Source organism: Ochotona curzoniae, unplaced genomic scaffold, assembly GCF_017591425.1.
Source record: "Ochotona curzoniae isolate NIBS_2020 unplaced genomic scaffold, NIBS_Ocur_1.0 contig_3520, whole genome shotgun sequence".
NCBI classification, from domain to species: domain Eukaryota; kingdom Metazoa; phylum Chordata; class Mammalia; order Lagomorpha; family Ochotonidae; genus Ochotona; species Ochotona curzoniae.
In genome coordinates this window covers 6,433,932-6,453,037 of record NW_024465894.1, presented here as the reverse complement: position 1 = coordinate 6,453,037, position 19,106 = coordinate 6,433,932, and the positions used below count along the sequence as shown (strand labels likewise).

The following is a 19,106-nucleotide window of genomic DNA, read 5'->3' as shown; positions in this document are numbered from 1 at the left end:
CGCAGGCTCCCCACGACCTACCCTTGGGGCAAGCAGCAAGGTGCCACACGACACTGTCATCCTCCCTGGTGGCTAGGACAACTGCGGCCATGTTCTGAAGACCCTGGATGCCCAGCTGAGGAGTTCAGACTTTCTCTTCAAGTTATTAGGAAGCTCTGGAAGCTTTCAGAGCAAGGTTAAATTACAGGTTCGTAGGGTTAACCTGGTCCAGCCCTGCTAATATAGCCATTTGAGAAGTGAGCCAGCAGATAGATTCCTTTCTGAAATAAATTGTAAAAAAATAAGTAAAAAAAAAAAAAAAACCTAAGAAGTAAAATTTGGTGGGACTGGCGTTGTGGCATAGTAGGTTAAACTACTTGTTTGCAACATCAGCATCCCATGATAGACTCTTGGTTCAAGCCCTACCTGTTTTGCTTCCTATCCAGCTCTCTGCTCAGGCACCGGGGAAGGCAGTGGAAGACGGCCCAAATGCCCGGGCTCTTGCTACCCACGTGGGAATGTCAAGTGAAGTTTCAAGCCCCTGGCTTCCTTTTGGTCCAGCCCCAGCTATTCCAACCGTTTGGGAAGTTGATGGAAGGTCTGTCTCTCTATCTCTCCCCTTCTTTCTGTGTCACTCTGCCCATCAAACAAATAAACAACTACATGAATCTTAAGAGGAAGAATAACTTAATCCCCCGTGCTTCTGAATGAGGCTGTTTGGAGACAGGGTCTTCAAAGGGATGAACTAAAAATGAGGTCATGAGAATGGGCCCTGATCCAGTATGGCTGGCATCCATCAGAAGAGAAAAATGAGGGCACCGACAGAGCACAGACGGAGGAGCAGGTGACGCGGGAGGAGGCAGACATCTACAGATAAAGGAGGGAGGTGGCAGAGGAAGCCAGGCCAGTGGGCACCTGGATCCTGGACTGTGAGACAATAGCTCCAGTCTGCAATGTTTGGTTATGGCAGCTCTAGGAAAGTAGTAAGCACACAGCAGGTGGATTTAAAAAGGTTATCCACGTTGTTGGCTGGATGATGATGTGGCTGGGATAGAGTGGGAATTGTATGTTTGCGTCCAAACTATTTGGAATATGTGAAGGGGGTCTGGGTTGTGGCATAACGGGTTAAGCCACTACCTGTGATGCTGGCATCCCGTATGAGTGCCAGTTTGAGTCCCGGATGCTCCACTCCCCGTTGAGCTCCGTGCTGATGTTCCTGGGCGAAGCAGCAGAGGATGGCCCAAGTGCTTGGGCCCCTGATATCCACGTGGGAGACATGGATGGTGTTCCAGGCTCCTGGCTTTGGCTTGGCCAGCCCTGACTGTTGCGATCATGTAGAGAGTGACCCAATAGATGCAGGGTTTCCTTTTCTGTCTCTCTCTTTATAACTGCCTTTCAAGTAAATAAAATACATCTTGATAAGAGAGTGAGAAAGAGAATTGAGAAGGCCTGAGAAGTGCCAGTAACTGAAGGCAGGAGGAGGATTTGGGAGGACAAGGAGGAGCAGGGGTGAGGGGACTGGATTTGGAACATGTCCCACTGGACGTGCCCTGGGACTTTGAGGAGGAGGTTCCAGGAGGCCTGAGGAAATGCTGTAGCAGTTGCTCGCCATCAAAGCCAGTGGCCCTACTTCCCATCCAGCTCCCTGCTTGTGGCCTGGGAAAGCAGTCGAGGACGGCCCCGAGTGTTGGGGCCCTGCACCCCATGTGGGAGACCCTGCAGAAGCTCCTGGCTTCTGGCTTTAGATCAGCTCAGCTCTGGCTGTTGCTGTCACTTGGGGAATGAATCATTGGACGGAGGATCTTCCTCTCTGTCTCTCCTCCTCTCTGTATATCTGTCTTTCCAATAAAAAAAAATCTTAAAAATAATAAAATAAAGCCTCCCCTGGCCTGCGCCTCAGTAAGAAGTTCTTAGGACTTAAAGTAGAGTACACTATGGCCCAAGCCCGGGCGCAGGGCTGCATCCTCTGTGCCTGGGGAAGTTTCCAGAAAGAATATTCCTCCATCCCTGGAACACCAAGGACAGCATCCCATGTTCAGGACCCTTCTCCCATGCAGAGCTGGGCTGTGCTTCCCGCCCCATGAGCAGTGGCAGAGTCCATTGCTTGGGCCACGAGAATCCAGTGGAGACGGTGCTTCTCATGGTGTCTGGGAGGCCTGAGATAACCTGTAGGAAAAGTACTTGTCGCATTAAGATGGTGTGGAAAAAGATGTCAGTGTACCAGAATGTACCTGGGCCTTTGTCTTTGACCCAGGAACGGAGAAGCCAACATACCAGGCTGAGAAGATGGCAGGCTGCAGACACTTCCTGAGACAAGAGAGCGTGTTGGATCCGGAGGAACCTCGTGGGGAGGCACTGGGGGAAGGAGAGGGCAAACAGGAGGAGGTGGGGTTAGCTTGGAGTCGGGCATGGGCATTCACCGTAGCCTTGGTGGAAGGGAACAGGCAGGGCAGGTGACCAGATGGGCAGGGATAGGATCAGCCAGCTTGAATGACTGGACTGAGCCCTGGGCTGTATAGCCTGGTTGCCATTTGTCCAGTAGCTGGCTGGGAAAGGAGGATGCTGTTCTGGTCTAAAGGAAACAGGAGGCCCTGGGGAGTGTGGCTTTAGGCTTTAGGACTGGTTGGTTTGTATATCAAAGAGGCATTTGCTCACAGGCTGCTTGCTCTCTCCGGGAAACAGCTAACCTTGGGAGGGCTAAGGCCTCCCTGGGCGACCTCAGTCAAGTGCTGGGAAACACGGACAATAACACCCAGGACTGCTGTGAGCAGGAATGCAAGTGAAGACGTTAGAGACCTCCATTCTGTGCTCTGCCACCAGCTGTCTCCCCAGAATTCCAGACCCTCAGGGCATAGCTGCTGGGCTCAACAGTGTGGACTGCAGGAATGTCCACAAGACTCACTCATCAGTGCCGGTCATCAGTATCTGATGAGCTGCCCACACTGGGCGGCAAATGGAGACAGGGCTAGCCGTGAGTATTGTTGCTCAGCAGGCTAAGCCATCCCTTGGGGTACCCATCCCATATCCGAGCCCCTGCGGTGGAGGCCTCCATCTGCTTCTGATCCAGCCAACGTGTTTGGGAAACAGGTGCTGGGAGACCAGGGTGGAGTTTCTGGCTCTCAGCTTAGGCCTAGGCCAGCCTCAACTATTGTAAGGATTGGGGGAATGAACAGCAATTTCTCTCTCCCTGTCACTCTTTCACATAAATATCTTTAAAAAAGGATGATTCGCATCACTTTGTAATGAGCTTATTACTGCCATTATAGAGATTGGGAAACTGAGGTCGCAGAGTTCAAATCCAGGTTTGCCAGATTCCAGCACCCAGTCCCTTCCACCGCAGCTGTCCCGCATCTTTTTTTTTTTAAAGATTTATTTTTATTATTTCTTTATTGGAAAGGTGGATATACAGAGAGGAGAGACAGAGAGGAAGATCTTCCGTCCGATGATTCACTCCCCAAGTGAGCGCAACGGGCCGATACTATGCCGATCCGAAGCCAGGAGCCTCTTCCGGGTCTCCCACGCGGGTGCAGGTTCCCAAAGCCCTGGGCCGTCCTCGACTGCTTTCCCAGGCCACAGGCAGGGAGCTGGAAGGGAAGCGGGGCTGCCGGGATTAGAACCGGCGCCCACATGGGATCCCGGGCGTGCAAGGCGAGGACCTTTAACCACTTGCGCCACCGCGCCGGGCCCAGCTGTCCCGCATCTTAAGCAAACTTCTTTCTCACCCCAGAAACAAGAGGCTGCCCAACCGTGCCCACTAGAGAAATCCCTCATTGTCAGTCACCGAGGAGCTGGAAGCACCTCCCCTCTGCCTGCCTTCCCGCAGTCTCCAGCACTGTACCCCCTCCCTGACCCCTGTACCCCCTCCCGCCTCTCCAGGGATACCCCAGGCCCAGCACTGCTTCAAGTTCAGGTTCGAACGCATCCCAGCAGGTCTTGTGCATACATTAATTTTCTTTTCCCCTAACATGCCACAGGGGTGTGGGAAGGAGGGAATGCTGACAATTAATATGCAAATACACGCAAATGACATCGAAATCCGGGTGTCGCAGAATAAACGGGCTCATCAGGCCATCGGGGCAGGTCCAGCGGGACCCGCAGCCCTGGGCTCGCGGGAGGGCGTGCAGCAATGGCTCTGGAGGCCGGCGGCGGAAGGAAGAGGCGCAGAAACGCGCTGGCCATCCTTCCGGCCAGCGGTCTCGGTTGCTTCAACTGGGGCGGGAAGCGGGGGAGCAGTCTCTGAACCCCTCTCGGGACTGCGGCAGCAAGCAGCGGCTGTTTGTGTTCATGGCTTCTCAGCCAGGACGCCCCTGCTTACTGAATCAGGCTTCTCTTGAGGATCTTTCCATACGTGGTAACGTCCCCTGCCTCCGGAAATACCGAGTGAGGCCAGCTTAATCCAGAGGCACCCACAGGATCCAGGGGGCGCTGCATTTTGCAATCTCTGTCTCTCTCTCTTTCCAGTGTACCCCATACCAATAAAGGCAGAATCTAAAGGGGCAGGGCATGATGAAACACAGGCATCAATATTAAAATAGAAAGAATAAAGAAAAAGCCCTGATGTTGCAGCACTGGAGGCTAAGACACCCCTGGCAGCCCTCTACAATGCTGGCATGTCATATTAGTACCAGTCCTGGCTGCTCTGCTTCTTAAATTTCTCTTTCTTCGTTAGGATGTATTTATTTGAAAGTCAGATTTATAGATGGAAAGAAAGAGACAGAAGAGAGATCTTGCATCTGCTGGTTCACTCCCCAAACAGCCATGATGGCCAGAGCATGACCAGATGGAAGCCTGGAGCCAGAAGCTTCATTCGGGTTCTCACGAAGCTGTAGGGACCCAAGCTGTTTCCTAGGCACATCAGCAAGGAGCTGGATCAGAAGCGGAGCAGCTGGGACTCTAGTCAGCACTCATATGGTATGTTGTTGCCAAAGGCCTTGGCTTTAGTCACTATGCGGCAGTGCTGGCCCCAAAGACACTTGCCACACTTCTGTTCACCTGGGGCTATATTTAGCTTCAGGCCCAACACCTGGAGCATGCTTTTGGGGTCTCCCTTTTTAGGAATGGAACAAGACTGGGGCTGAAACAGGCAGCAGTAGATGCCGTGAAAACCCTGAGCTCTTTCCCCATACATTTACAGCAGGTGCCGCTTTGAGCCTTCTACTTGCCCAGTGCCTTAGGGTGACCACTGCCAGGGCCCTGGACCAAATCTGCTCTGCCTGGCCGGGGCTGCTGAGGTCCTGGCTGTCAACTTTTTGAGCCTTGACCCCAACTATGATACTGTGATGAAGAGTGTTAGTCTCTAGTTAGCCGGGGCTAGACGCCCACCTGATTTTGATATTTGCTGTGTGAGTTTGGACAGGTGGCTCTGTCTCTGAGCCTTGGCTTCCCCTTGGAAATGGGATCAGAAGTCCTTCTTTGTGCATAGAGAGAGATTCCATCTTCTGGTTCATTCCCCAAATGCTTGCGCAATAGTTGGGATTGGACCAAGCTGAAGCCAGGAGTCAAAAACAATAAACAGACAGACACCCCATCTACATCCCCCACGTGAGTGTCAGAGATCCAAACACTTGGGCATCCTTTGTTGCCTTTCCAGGCACATCAGCAGGGGGCTGAACTGGAAGTAGAGCAGCCAGGACTGGCACTCAGCTATGAGCTGCTGGCATTGTAAGCAGCAGCTGACCCACTGCACCACAGCGCTGACCCTGGAATCACTTCTTTCTTTAAAGGAAACTCCACTTGACTTTTCCTGCCCCGTGCATCTGCCTTAATCTTTCATTTGCTTTTTAAATTTTTTTTTGTCCCCTCATTTATTTCTTCTATCGATCCCCTCTTGAGGTTTCTATTACACAGGGCACTTAGAACTTCTGAGAGACAGCCCTTGGCAGCCTGGCTTCAGGGCCCCACCCTCCCTAAGCCTGGCAGCTTCCCTTCCTGACTTCCTTTCTGCCACATGGTGACCTGATCCTAGCACGAGATTGGGAGTCAGAAGGCCCACGCAGAGGCTCTGTCACTCACCCGCGAGCGTCAGCGCTAAAGCCCCTCTCGGAACCTTGCGTCTGCTTCGTGGAAGACGGTTCGCAACTGCTCCCTTCTGCGAATGTCAAGAGTTTCCTCCCTTTATGCAACTGAGAGACAGTCCTCATCTGTGGTCTACACTTCTGAAGTGCACATCATGGCCACTAAAACCATTGGAAACTTGATCCAGGTCTTCCCCATGGGTGGTAGGAACCCAGGCACCGGAGCCTTAACTGTCACTGCACCTGCTGGAAGCTGGAGGCAGGTGTCCAAGCCACGCGCTCTGATGTGCAATGTGGGTGGCCTCGCTGACCACTGAACTGCTAGGCCATAGGTTCTGAACTGCTGCCCAGTGCTCCTAACAGCTGAGGCTGAGACAGCAAGCCAAGAAGAGCCACTCTTGGTGGTGACAGAGGTAGATAACATCACTTGGACACAGATTGGACTGAGATGGCCAGGGACACGTGCAGCGTCTGGAGAGGAAGGTCAGCGGGGGCAGGTTGTCTGTCTCTCACTAAGTGTTTGACCAAGACCCCGGGCCTCGGTGCTTCCTTGCTAACGTGAGAACACTCGTGAATCACAGCAGTTGATTTCTGCTTCTGTGCACCTCGCCTACGTCAAGCACCGAGCTAAGCGCTGGCACTGCAAGGGTAGCAGGGCGGTGCAGCGGTCAAGACTTGTTAGGGACATCTGACTCCCATGTCAGAGGGCCTTGGGTTCAAGTCTTGCCTCTGGCTTTCTGCTAATGGGACAACTGGCCATAGCCCAAGCAGTTGGGTCCCTGTTATGGTCATGGGAGACCCGGATTGAGTTCTGCGATCCTGGTTTTGGTTTGGCCCAATCCCGGATGCTATTGTGGATATCTGTGATTCTCTTAGTCTCCGTCTGTGCCATTCAAGTTAAATGAAAGTTAAAACATGGCACCACACTGCATAATCTCTTTCCAGTCCCACTGTAATCCTGTATAGGGAGGCTCACTCTTTGTCCCATTTTACAGATGAAGAAATGAGGGCACAGGGGCAGTGACTTGCCTTTTTATTTTTATAGAAAGACTTATTTATTTTTATTGGAAAGACATTTACAGAGAGAGAGAGAGAGAGAAAAGACCCTTCCACTCTGACTCACTCTCCAAATGGCTGCAAAAGCCAGAGCTGAGCTGATCTGAAGCCAGGAGCCAGAAGCTTCTTCTGGGCCTCCCATGTGGGTACAGGGATCTAAGGACTTGGGCCATCTACTGCTTTCCTGGGCTACAAGCAGGGAGCTGGACAAAAGGTGGACCAGCTAGGACACGAATTAGCGTCCATATGGGATGCAGTGCTTGGAGGGGAAGGATTAACCAGTTGAGCTAGCGCACCAGCCCCAAGTGACTTGTTTTAAGGTCACACGGCTGGTAAAGGAGGGCAGCTGGGCTTAGAATGCAAAAGGTCAGGTTTGAAGCCAGACCTTCATGACTTCCTTGTGGAAGATGCCAAATACAGGTACGTGGGAGGCACGGCATAGTCTCGTGAGGGACCCTGCGAGTCAGCATGGCATTGCCTACCACCCCTGGGGCCAGGGATGGGGGATACGTCAGTGGGTGGGGGTGGGAACTGGGTGACATGGTCCCCCCCGAGGCATGGTCTGCCTGGCGATGCACACACCTTTGTGTTTCCTGCCAGACAGGGGTGCGTCCTCCTGGCGTCCTGCCAGCGCCACAGCCCAACTGCCTCTCCCTCCTCTGTGGAGTTTGGAGTTCCCCCCAGCCAACCCTAGCGAGGGGAGCAACTCCTCATCTCAGGAGGCTGACACTGTTCTGGGGGCCTGCAGATATTAATAGCAGCCGGCAGCACTGTGTCATTCATGCAGGTGATTCAACACTCCAGGCTAGGCCCCCATCCCCATCCAGAGGGGGCCTCTGAGTGAGGGGCTTGGCATCCTGGATAGAACTCTGATTAGGGGTCAAGGTTGTTAGGAGCTTCCTGGCTGGGGAGAGGGTGAGGGAGGGATCTCCTGGGGCCTTGGCCAAACTCTGTTGTGGTATTGGAAGGTGGTAGAGGGGGAAGTGGAGAAGCGGATGTGGTTTCCAGGACCACTTCCTGCCCCTTCCTCTGTTGAAAGGCATATCCCTCCTAAGTTCCTCTTGACCAGGGTTGGGGGGCGGGGGCTGGTGAAGAGGAAGTGGTGGAAGTAGTGAGGGCAGGTGGCAGGTGGGGACGTTCTTGCTTGGACTGACCCCAGGAAGCAAGCTCTGGGCTTCGCGGCCTTCTGCTCTCTCTCTGTTTTGCTGTGTTTGAGAACAGCCAGCTGTTCCAGAGGCAATCATTGGAAATTATGGTTAGAGTAGCAGCAGGTTCAGGGCACCGTGTGCCAGGCACTGGGTATCGGTCACCAGTCCTGTGTTTCAGAGAGGGCAATGGTGGCCATTTCTAGGTGATGTCAGTGGCTGCAGGCACACAGGCAGATCGGGGGCACAGCTGACACCTGAGCGTGAGTGGCCCTGCGGCCCCTCTAGGCCTCAGTGTCCTGGTTTGTGCAGCGAGGTTAGCTGGAGTAGAGAAGTTTGTCTCCCTCCGGTGATGCTTTTTTCCTGGGGTATGTAGTTCTCACTCTGTTTCTCCCATGCTGGACTCTGAGCTGCCCCATGGAGCGAAGGCATAAAGGCTGTGTCTGTCACCGGTGGATTTCTGGTCCTCAGCATGGACCCACAAAGGCACAGAAACACTCAGCAGGTGTTTATGGACCAAGCGGTCATGGAGGGTCTGAGCATTGTCCCGTGTGGTTGGATGAATGCCCTCGGCCCCGGGCCGGGGGATGGGATATGATTCTGCACCTCTGTGCCCCGCAGGGGACATATGGTAGTGGGTGTCACCCTAGCTGTCACAAGGCACTAGGGGAGGAGCTACTGGCATCTTCTATATGGAGTGGCAGGGATGCCAGTATGCAGAGGACTGTCTCAAAGGTCAACAGCGCAGAGTGTGAGAAACACACCTGCAGCGCACGTCATAGGATCCGTGGTGGCAGGCGGCGTGGCTCACGGAGTCTGCTGAATGCTGCGGCTGCCCCGGGGTGAAGAGCCACAAATTGGAAGATGGCTCACTTTGTGTCCTGCCCTATAACCTACATCCCCAGTGTAGTTTCCCTGAGCCCCCTGTCTTCACCTCTGATCCCCCCCAAATGCCAGAGCCTCCACTCAGCTCTTGTGGGTGGCTAGACATCCACAGAGACGGAGCTGGGTTTGAAGCCCCCTCCTACCCAGGTCTCCAAGTTCCCTGTACACGGTGACAAATACGAAAAGATGCAGAACCAGCCAGCCCACGTTCTGTGTATTAAACTGCTGCGTGATTTTCAGAAGGTTCCTGAACTGTCCTGAGAAAACAACCTCATGGATAGTGAGGATGAGAAAGAGGCCTGTGGTACTTGGCCCCACAGCAAGTCTCAAAAAAAAAGTCTGATGGCGTCTCTGAGGTGAGCTGACTTTGCCCAAGGTCACAGAGCCGGGAACTGGCCAAGCTGGGTCTGCACTGCAGGACTGTGTGACCCCAAAGCAGCTGCTCACTAATTAGTGAAGTTCAGAGCTTCTGCTTTCCTATTGAGGAAGTTAATTACTTCCGTCTCCATAAAGATGCATTTATTAGACAAACACAGAAACCACCCAGCACGTAGTAGGCTCTTTAAACACAGCATTTCAATGGGGCTGGTTTTCTTCACCTACAAGGCAGACACATAAGATTGCCTGGAAGGGAATGGGGGGGTGCAAGCTGCGGGATCCTGGGACTAGTGCTGGCAAGTGGGGCTGGAGCACTGGTGTGACACAGAGGGCTGGTGGAGAACCCAGAACCGGGAAGGTATGGACTCAGCTTAGAGCCCAAGCCCTACTACAGGTCCTGGTTTGAGGTCAGATTCATGGTGGGGGCCTTGATCCTTAAAACTGTATACGCATCAGGAACATAGCATATGCTAAGCATTTCGTGTATTAAACGTAGTTCATCCTCACCTCACAAAGAGATGATTTTAAAGGCTTCTTTATTCAAAGGCTGGGGAGAGAGAGAGGGAGAGGAGAGACAGGGAGAGAATGCTAGCTGCCTTCTCTCTACTGGTTGACTTCATAGATGGCTAAACAGCGCTGAGCCTGGAGCTTGTAGTTCAGACTGCGTGTCCCTCATAGCTGGCAGGAGCCGCTGGATCTGACACCTGAGCCAGCCCCTGCTGCCTGCCAGGATGCACATTAGCAGGAAACTAGATAAGAAGCAGAGCTGGCACTCCGTGCAGGATGCAGACACCCTAAGCAGTGCCCTGACTGGTGCATCCCATGCTGGGCCTGGAGGGCCTGCTTCTGACTGAAGGTAGGAGTCCAGAGGGGTGAGGCTGCGTGGCGTGCCCGTGGCTGTCTGCCGGCTCCCAGGTGCCCGGAGCGCACCCCATCAGTGCCCTGAGGATGCAGCCTGTCAGACGGGGTTGTCCCGGTGGAATTCCCCCAAGTGCTGCCTCCAAGAGCCCACTCCTTCCGCCCAGCTGCAGCAGGGAGCAGGAAGCTGAGTCAGGGAAGGGCTTTCCAGGGGGGAAGGGAGAGGGCCATGGCGGGTGGGGGGTGGGGAGAACTGCTCCGACCCAGGCGGGAGGGCGTGCACAGAAGGTCAAGGATGGACCGAGTGGGGTGTCCTCAGGAGATCCCAGGGCGTCTCCTCGTCTCCCATGAACACTTGGGGCCTCTCCCTCTCGTTCCCACAAACGCTGCAGTTTGCAAAACCCAACCAACCCCTCCCCTGAGGACATGTGGTTTCCTGTGGGTCTGGGGTCTTGCCTGACTCGGCAGTAGCTGAGACTGCAGGAGGTGGTGGTGAAAACCCGTTTGCCTTCTCATGCTGGGGCTGTCCTATCCCCGCCCCCCCCCCACCTCCACCGGCCCCTGAGTCAGCACTCGCCTGGAGGACGGGGCGGGGTCACCTAGCTAGGGGTGCCTCTTTAAAGCGCCCTTACCGGGGCTGCTGCAGCCAGACCCTGCTGCCCTCACCATGAGTCCCGGACAGCCTGTGGTCCTGGCCCTCCTCGCGCTGGGCTGCTGCTTTGCTGCCCCTCGCCGCCAGCCCACCGTCGTGGTCTTCCCTGGAGAGCTGAGAAGCAGCCTCACCGACCGGCAGCTGGCAGAGGTAGATCAGGGCATGACTTGAGGGCATGATGGGGGGTCAGAGATGTCCAGGGGTCGGCAGTGATGGGGAGGAAATCTGGGGGAGTGCTGGACAGTGACGGCCAGGAAGGAGCAGTAGTAGGGCTTTCTAGGTGAGCAATGATGCAGAGTGGGATGTGTGTGTGGAGGGTTTGCGTGGGCGTGAACAGAGGGAGCAAGCCCTGGGGCAGGTGTCCAGGGGCGAGGAGGGGCTGAGGATGTCTGCAGGAGTTTGATGCGGTAGTCCCTTGAGCACCTGTGGGGAAAGCAAGGGCTGGGTGCAGGAGGGGAGCCCAAAGGCTCAAGTATGTATCTGTTTTTCCGCCTTCGCTCTCCTCCCCCCATCCAGGAGTACCTGTACCGCTATGGTTACACCAAGCCAGCTGGCATCCACCAAGGGAACCAGGCATTTCCCGCAGCATTGCTGCGCCTGCAGAAGCAGCTAGCCCTGCCCCAGACGGGTGAGCTGGACAGCGCCACACTGGACGCCATGCGAGCACCGCGTTGCGGAGTCCCGGATGTGGGCAGATTCCAAACTTTCGAGGGTGACCTCAAGTGGCACCACCACAACATCACATATTGGTGAGCCCTCCTGGCCTGGGCAGGTCCCCCTGGTCCACCACCTAGTCTGCAGGCTGCCGCTCTGAGTGCCTCTGTTTTCGCTGTGGGGAACTGGGTCATGTAAACCAGGTCCTCCCAGGTGCAAACTGAGTGCCCCGGGTCTCAGTGCCCTGAGAGCAGGGAGCACTGTGTCTGCAGGGCTCCCACTACTGCCTCGCTCAGGCCTCTCACTGCCTGCCCCTTACCCCCTCGTGTGGGTCCCTCTTACAGGATTCAGAACTACTCGGAAGACCTGCCGCGCAACGTGATCGACGACGCGTTTGCCCGCGCCTTTGCGCTCTGGAGCGCGGTGACGCCGCTCTCCTTCACTCGCGTGTACAGTCGCGACGCAGACATCGTCATCCAGTTTGGGGTTGCGGGTGAGACCCCTGGGGGAGGGGAGGAGGAGGCCGGGCCACGGAGAGCGGTGGTGTCCTGACCCGGCGAACTAACTCCTCTCTCCACTCGCATCCTCAGAGCACGGAGATGGGTACCCTTTCGACGGCAAAGATGGACTCCTGGCACACGCCTTTCCCCCAGGCCCCGGTATCCAGGGAGATGCCCACTTCGACGACGAGGAGTTGTGGACCCTGGGCAAGGGCGTCGGTGAGACCCCCGGTCCTGCTGGTGCCCATAAGTTTCACGCCTCCCATCGCCAGCTGCCCTGACTGGATTCTCTCGTCTTCCTCCTGCAGTGGTTCCTACCTACTTCGGCAACGCCGACGGCGCCCCCTGCCACTTCCCCTTCACTTTCCAGGACCGCTCCTACACCGCTTGCACCACAGATGGCCGCTCCGACGGCATGCTCTGGTGCAGCACCACGGCCAACTACGACACTGACCAGCGCTTTGGCTTCTGCCCCAGCGAAAGTGAGTTTGGGGTCCTGGCAAAAGGCAGGAGCGCTCCTCGCTCCGTCAGCCTCCCAAGGGTCCAGAACTGTGGGGGCTGTGGAGCCTGCAAGTCCTGCCCTGGCGTCCAGGCCTCCGGTCTATGAGATGAGGAGGGGGAAGGAGGGAGAGAATGGTCAGCAGGAGTCCTTGGGGGAGCACAGAGCCGGGTGGCCCTTGTGGATAACCACGAGATTCCTGCTAGGACTCTACACCCAGGACGGCAATGCGGACGGCAAGCCCTGCCACTTCCCCTTCACCTTCCAGGGCCGTAGCTACTCGGCCTGCACCACTGACGGCCGTTCCGACGGCCTCCGCTGGTGTGCCACCACCGCCAGCTACGACCAGGACAAGCTCTACGGCTTCTGCCCAACCCGAGGTATGCAGCCCCGCTGCCCAGCATGGCCGGGCCTCTGCGCTACTTCTGGAGTCCCCACAGTAGCCGCCCCGCCCCATCCACCAAGCTTCTCCTTGGCTGTGCTCCACTGTGCCCCCTAGGCCTTGGCAGCTGGCCTCCAGGAATCCCTCAGCAGCTTCTTCCCGGTCCTCCCTACACCCCCTCTGCTTACCTGACCCCCCCCCCCCCCGTCCTTTCCAGCGGACTCTACGGTGATTGGGGGCAACTCAGCTGGGGAATTGTGCGTCTTCCCCTTCGTTTTCCTGGGCAAGGAGTACTCGAGCTGTACCAGCGAGGGCCGCAGAGACGGGCGCCTGTGGTGTGCCACCACCTCCAACTTCGACAATGACAAGAAGTGGGGCTTCTGTCCTGACCGAGGTGGGCGGTGATGATGATGAGGATGGCAGGGGCTGGCGGCGGGCTGCGGTGGGCATGGCGCTCACGGCCTCCGGCCTCCCCACAGGGTACAGCCTGTTCCTTGTGGCAGCCCACGAGTTTGGCCACGCGCTGGGCTTGGACCACTCGACCGTTCCAGAGGCGCTCATGTACCCCATGTACCGCTACCTGGAAGGGTCTCCACTGCACGCAGATGATGTGGACGGCATCCAGAAACTGTATGGTGAGACCTGGAAGGAGGAAGGGCAGGGCCGTACTCCGTGTTGGAGAATGGAGAACGGTCAGAGGTGGGCTGCAGGTGTTGGGCCAGAAACATCTGTCTGAGTGGAGATGGGGGGTCCATGAAGAAGTTTGACAAGTCAATTTCCGCACCAATAAGGGGGGGTTGAGCACAGCACCTGCTTCACCAGATGTGAGCGCGTTGTGAGTTAGAAGGATGCTGGCATGGAGCAAGCATGCTAGAGGGGTTCATGTTTCATGGCTCTCGTCACTCATTACTGTCCCATTCATTCCTCATTTTGAAGTGAAGAGGGGGCAGACCCCTCAGTGAGCCCCTGGCGTCCCATCTGAGGAGCTGGAGCTGTCCAGCTGCCTCCAGTGCTGCCCCCCTGGATGGCAGCTGCCAGCCAGGGGTGTGTGGAGGTGGGTCCCCCTGTGAGCTCTTGGTTGCCGGCTTTGGGCAGAACCTCTGCAGCCCTGGCACAAGGCTTGTGAGGGGAGTTGCACCTGCAATGGGCTCACTTTCTTAAAGACACAGATAAATGGGGTTTAAAACAAGGAGGTTCTCGATCCTATTTCATCCATTCGTTTGAAGGCCAGAGCAGCCAGCAGCATGCATTGTTCAAGGCACTTGTATTTCTCATGAAAGCCCTAGAAAGCGTCTTGCCCACCTGCCTGTGGGTGTGGCCGGGGCTGGATCCAACCCATGGTTTGGGTAAATGAGTGTTAGTGGTTGGGCCTAGGCAGGCTCTGCCCCTGCCACCAGGCAAGTGTGTGCAGGAGACAGCACCTGTTAAGTTAAGGGGGGTGGTGAGATGAGCCCCCCCCAGAGCAGTTCCTTTGCTGTCTCCTTCCAGGTCCTAACCCTGACCCCCAGCCTCGACCACCTGCCACCACCACCCAGCCACAGCCTACCACCACCACCCCCCAACCACAGCCTACAGCTCCCCCGACTGTCTGCCCCACTGGCCCCCCTACTGTGCGTCCCTCTGAGCCCCCCACCACCAGCCCCACCGGTGCTCCCTCAGCTGGCCCTACCGGGCCGCCCACGGCCGGCCCCTCGGCTGTGCCCACAGCGCCCTGGGACCCAGCTGATGACGTCTGTGTAGTGGACGTCTTCGATGCCATTGCCGAGATCGGAAACCAGCTGCTGGTCTTCAAGGACGGGTGAGGGGGTAGGGTGGGGCCGCGTGCGCGAGGGAGGGGGTCCCTGTGTGCCCCCACCCTCCCCGGGGGCCTTGGAATCGGGTCCAGCGTGGCATCTTCCTCTTTTCGCGTGCGCAGGAGGTACTGGAAGTTCTCCGAGGGCAGGGGACGCCGGTCGCAGGGCCCCTTCCTTATCACAGACACTTGGCCCGCACTGCCCGCCAAGCTGGACGCCGTCTTTGAGGAGCCGCTCACCAAGAAGCTTTTCTTCTTCTCGGGTCCGTTTCTCGTCTTCCCTGCCCCTCCCCCGCCCCAGCCCCTGCAGCCCCACCAGACTGGGGGGCCTTGAAAGCCGTCATAGCAGATGCAATGGTGCACGAGGATAGAGGCCTGCGTGACCGCCGGGCTCCACACCGCACCCTCGCGCAGTCGCCTGCGGCTCCGACCTGGGGTGCAGAGAGAAGCGCAGCCCCGAGGGGCCACGCTGGGTATCCATTCCCCGCCCCACCCCCTTGCAAGGGGACTCAGGGCTTCCCTTTTGCTCCTCCCTCCGGCTGACGGCATCCTTCCTCCCTGCAGGCCGCCAAGTGTGGGTGTACTCAGGAGCATCAGTGCTGGGCCCCAGGCGTCTGGACAAGCTGGGTCTGGGCCGGGAGGTGACCCATGTCACTGGCGTCCTCCCGCGCAGCGGGGGCAAAGCGCTGCTGTTCAGCGGGCAGCGCTTCTGGAGGTGAGAGCCGCCGCCGGCAGGGGGCGCTCGCCCGCCGCCCACCGCCCGCGCCTCAGCGTCTGTCTGCCTGCAGGTTCGACGTGAAGACGCAGACGGTGGATCCCAGCAGTGCCACTCCCGTGGAGCAGATGTTCCCAGGGGTGCCCTTGAACACACACGACATCTTCCAGTACCAAGGTGAGGGCTGGACGAAGTGTGGCAGCGGGTGGTGGTGGGGTGGTCCACGCTGGCCTCACACGCCTTGGGAACGGGGCAGAGTGACTGATGCTCTTGGACCTTAAAGCGTGTGGCTCCAAGCATTGACAAGGTCCCCACAGAGGGGAGGCCTTGGCTAGGGCACAGCCGAACTGGACACAGGTCTCTTTGCCCCCCTGGCTATGTGGCTTGGAGGACTTTAATTCCCTTATCACACCACAGTTACCCGGTAAGGTGCTAAACCCTTCACCCCCAGCTGCCTTTGGGGACACAGCGAGTGGCCACTTTGTAGACCCCCAGGTTCCTCTTCTGCAAGGTGGGTTAGGCTTTCTTTCCCTTGCCCTTTGGGAACTGTTAACTCTCCCACCAAAACTGTTTTGTCAGAACTGGCACATGACCTGCCATTTGTCACCTCTCCTTTGTGGACACCCCAGCCTCTGCTGCGACCGTTGTCCAGTGAGGGGAGGGGTGTTAGGAGTGGAGGGCAGTGGCGTTAGGAGTGGTTGCAGGCCAGTTCCAAGGTCAGAGAAGCTAGCCTGATCGGGTCCCGTCCCCTCACAACTCGTGTTATTTGCTGTGCACCGGCTGTTCTTACAACAAATCAAGGTCATCTCTAGCCGAGGGCAGCTGCTTTCCCCCTAGACCCTGCCTGGGCAGCTGCTGTGCCCCCCTTCAGTTCTCCGTGTGTGTGTCTCTCAGAGGACGTTGATGAATTATGAGATAGATCATCCGTCCGTTCATCCTCTTGTTAGCTGATTCACAAGACGTGTGGAGTGTGTTCTCGACTGCTCTGTGCAGACAGGGGAGAAGCAGATGTGGCGGGCAAACCTCGCCGATCACTAGTTAGAGCCCCCGGCTGCTCCGCTTCCCCACCTTCCTGCTAAGGCGTTTGGGAAAGCAGCAGAGGGTGGCCCAGGTCCTTGGGATGCTATACCCACATAGGAGACCTGGAAGAAGTTCCTGGCTCCTGGCTTCAGATCAGCTCAGCTCCAACTGTTGTGACCTTGTAGAAAGCAGACCAGTGGATGGAAGATCTGCTGTGTTATCTTTTTGACACTCTTCCTTTTAGAAAAAATAAAAAGGGAAAGAAAAAAAAACTCAGATCTAGAACAGGTAGAAGAAATGATTGCATAGGTTTTGTTTGTGTCTGTGTTGGGGGTGGGGAGGGCAGGACTGAAGTCACCATTCTCACTGTGTTGCCTGCAGAGAAAGCCTACTTCTGCCAGGACCACTTCTTCTGGCGTGTGAGTGCCCGCAGCGAGGTGAACAAAGTGGACCAAGTGGGCTACATAAATTTTGACATCCTGCACTGCCCTGAGGACTGAGACGGGGGGCCCTGCTACAGCAGCATGGGCCGAGTCCCTGTGGGGACTGCCCCTGGTGGGGACGGAGCCAGTGTGCCGGACACAAACTGGGCATTTGTCCTGGAGGAGAGGGAGGTGTGGAGGTGGGCTGGGCCCCTGTCTTCTCACCTTTCTTTGTTTGAGGGAATGTTTCTAATAAACTCAATTCTTTAACCGTTTGGAGCGGAGTCTGTGCGTGCGTGCATGTGTGTGTGCACACACGTGTGTGCTGAATTTCCCTAAAGTGCTCTCCGCACCTCGCAGCCGACAGCCCATCCGGGCCTTCCTGTTGGGAAGGTGTTGATGCGATTGCCTCTAGGAAGCGGTCAGCCTGTTTGTTCATTCGTTATGCAATTGTTGAGCTTCTCCGGGTAGCGGAGCTCCTCCTGGGAGCTGGGCACCGGGAGAGGGAGCTGAGTGGACTTTGCTCCTGCCTACGGGAGCCTCTCAATTGTTGGCACAGTTCAGAGCCCACAGGAGCCACCTGGGAGCTTGCTGGGAGCGTGGTCTGCACGTGCCATCCCCAGGGAGAGTTCAACGACAAGGAATCTGCCAGGGGGTGGCGAGTGGGTCATACTTGGACAAAACCCAGTGTGTGATGTTCCACACTAATGTGCATGAGTGTTTACGCATGCACATACCATGTCCCCGCACATGTGTGCCCATACATGTGTGATCCCCCCGACCCCCACGTTGTGGTTGTGGCCAGGGAACATTTTCCTGTCCAGGTGACCCCTGAGCTAGAACTGAATTGGGGAAGATGAGCCAAAGTTTCCTCTTGTGCGAGTGGCTTGGTCTTCTTAGAAGGAGTTTTCTGAAGAATCATTAAACCTAAGAGTCAGGGCTATGTTTCTATGTGTGGAAAACAGCACATAGAAGGGTGTTGATGACAGAAGTATTATTGAAAGTGGGACTACCCAAATGCACAATAAGGCAGTAGATAAAGCAAATATTGGGGAGACAGCACGATGATGGTGGCTGGCCTGGCACTGTCTGGGTCTGTGGTGAAACGCCCATGAGACAGACTCCATGACTCCCTTTTGGTGCCGCTGCCGCTGTGTACTGCATTGTGCTGTCATCACGTCTTCCCCCACCATTTCACAGAAGAAAACCTAGTTGAGAAGTTGACACAATTCACCCAAAGTCTCACAGCTGGACACTGGTGATTGGAAAGTGGGTTCCTGACCGAGTGTTTGGGGGAATAGACGGGTGTGGAGGTGGCAGCTGGATTTCAGGGGAGTGGATTCGGGGCTGCTTGAGGGAGGGATGACGGCCTGGGCTAGATGAGAACGTCCGAATGAATGCAAAGCTGGATGGCTCTGCCCTCACAGGACAGCCTGGGCACTGAAGCATGAGGGTGGCAGGTGAAGGAGACCAGCTCAGGTCTCCAGGCTTCTGGCGTGTCACTCTGCGAGTATCAGAAACAGCCCAGATGCTCACCTCCCAAGCTGCCTCTCTCTCACCCTAGTCATCCATTTCTTGCTCAGAAATTACTTGTTCCCATTGGCTTGCAAACATTCTTTCAAAAAATATTGGAGAGAATGTCCATCTGCTGGTTCACCTCTCAAATGACCATAACAGCTGTACCTGGGCCAAGTTAAAGCCAGGAGCCAGGAAGCCCATCCAGGTCTCCCACATGGGAAGCAAGAACCTAACTATTAGACCCATCCCCGCTGCTGCCCAGCCTCTGCTTTCCCAGGAAGCTGGAGTCGGGGATTCAGTGCAGGCATGGATGTTGGGACACAGGTGTCTCAACTGCTAGGTTAAATTCCCATCCCGAGATGGCCCTGCCATGGCTTCTTTAAAATCCTTCATTTTTGTTTTAAACATTTATTCATTTTTATTGGAAAGCCAGAGTCACAGCAAGGAGAAGAGACAGAGAGAAGATCTTCCATCCACTGGTTCACTCCCCAAATGGCCACAACAGCCAGAGCTGAACCGATCCGAAGCCAGGAGCCAGGAGCTTCTTCTGGGTTTCCCACGTGGGCATAGGGTCCCAAGACTTTGGGCCATCCTCTGGTACTTTCCCAGGCCACAAACAGGGAGCTGGACAGGATGT

General features: G+C 56.1%; 1 protein-coding gene across 1 annotated transcript; it reads left to right on the top strand.

Annotated features, from left to right (window-relative positions):
- Positions 1-10,611: 10,611 nt before the first annotated feature.
- Positions 10,612-17,226, top strand: MMP9 (matrix metallopeptidase 9). The gene is made up of 13 exons (XM_040981388.1): positions 10,612-11,117; positions 11,484-11,716; positions 11,966-12,114; positions 12,212-12,340; positions 12,430-12,603; positions 12,827-13,000; positions 13,220-13,396; positions 13,482-13,637; positions 14,491-14,800; positions 14,918-15,057; positions 15,359-15,509; positions 15,583-15,686; positions 16,911-17,226. The coding sequence occupies exons 1-13, from the start codon at positions 10,983-10,985 to the stop codon at positions 17,027-17,029; spliced, it is 2,151 nt and encodes a 716-aa protein (XP_040837322.1). The 5' UTR covers positions 10,612-10,982; the 3' UTR covers positions 17,030-17,226.
- The last annotated feature ends 1,880 nt before the right edge of the window (positions 17,227-19,106 follow it).

Excerpts from the sequence above, each read along its gene's own strand:
- MMP9 (XM_040981388.1), top strand. The coding sequence starts at position 10,983 with ATGAGTCCCGGACAGCCTGTGGTCCTGGCCCTCCTCGCGCTGGGCTGC. Across the intron at positions 12,341-12,429 it reads GACCCTGGGCAAGGGCGTCG|TGGTTCCTACCTACTTCGGC; the intron begins GTGAGACCCCCG and ends TTCCTCCTGCAG. Across the intron at positions 12,604-12,826 it reads TGGCTTCTGCCCCAGCGAAA|GACTCTACACCCAGGACGGC; the intron begins GTGAGTTTGGGG and ends GATTCCTGCTAG.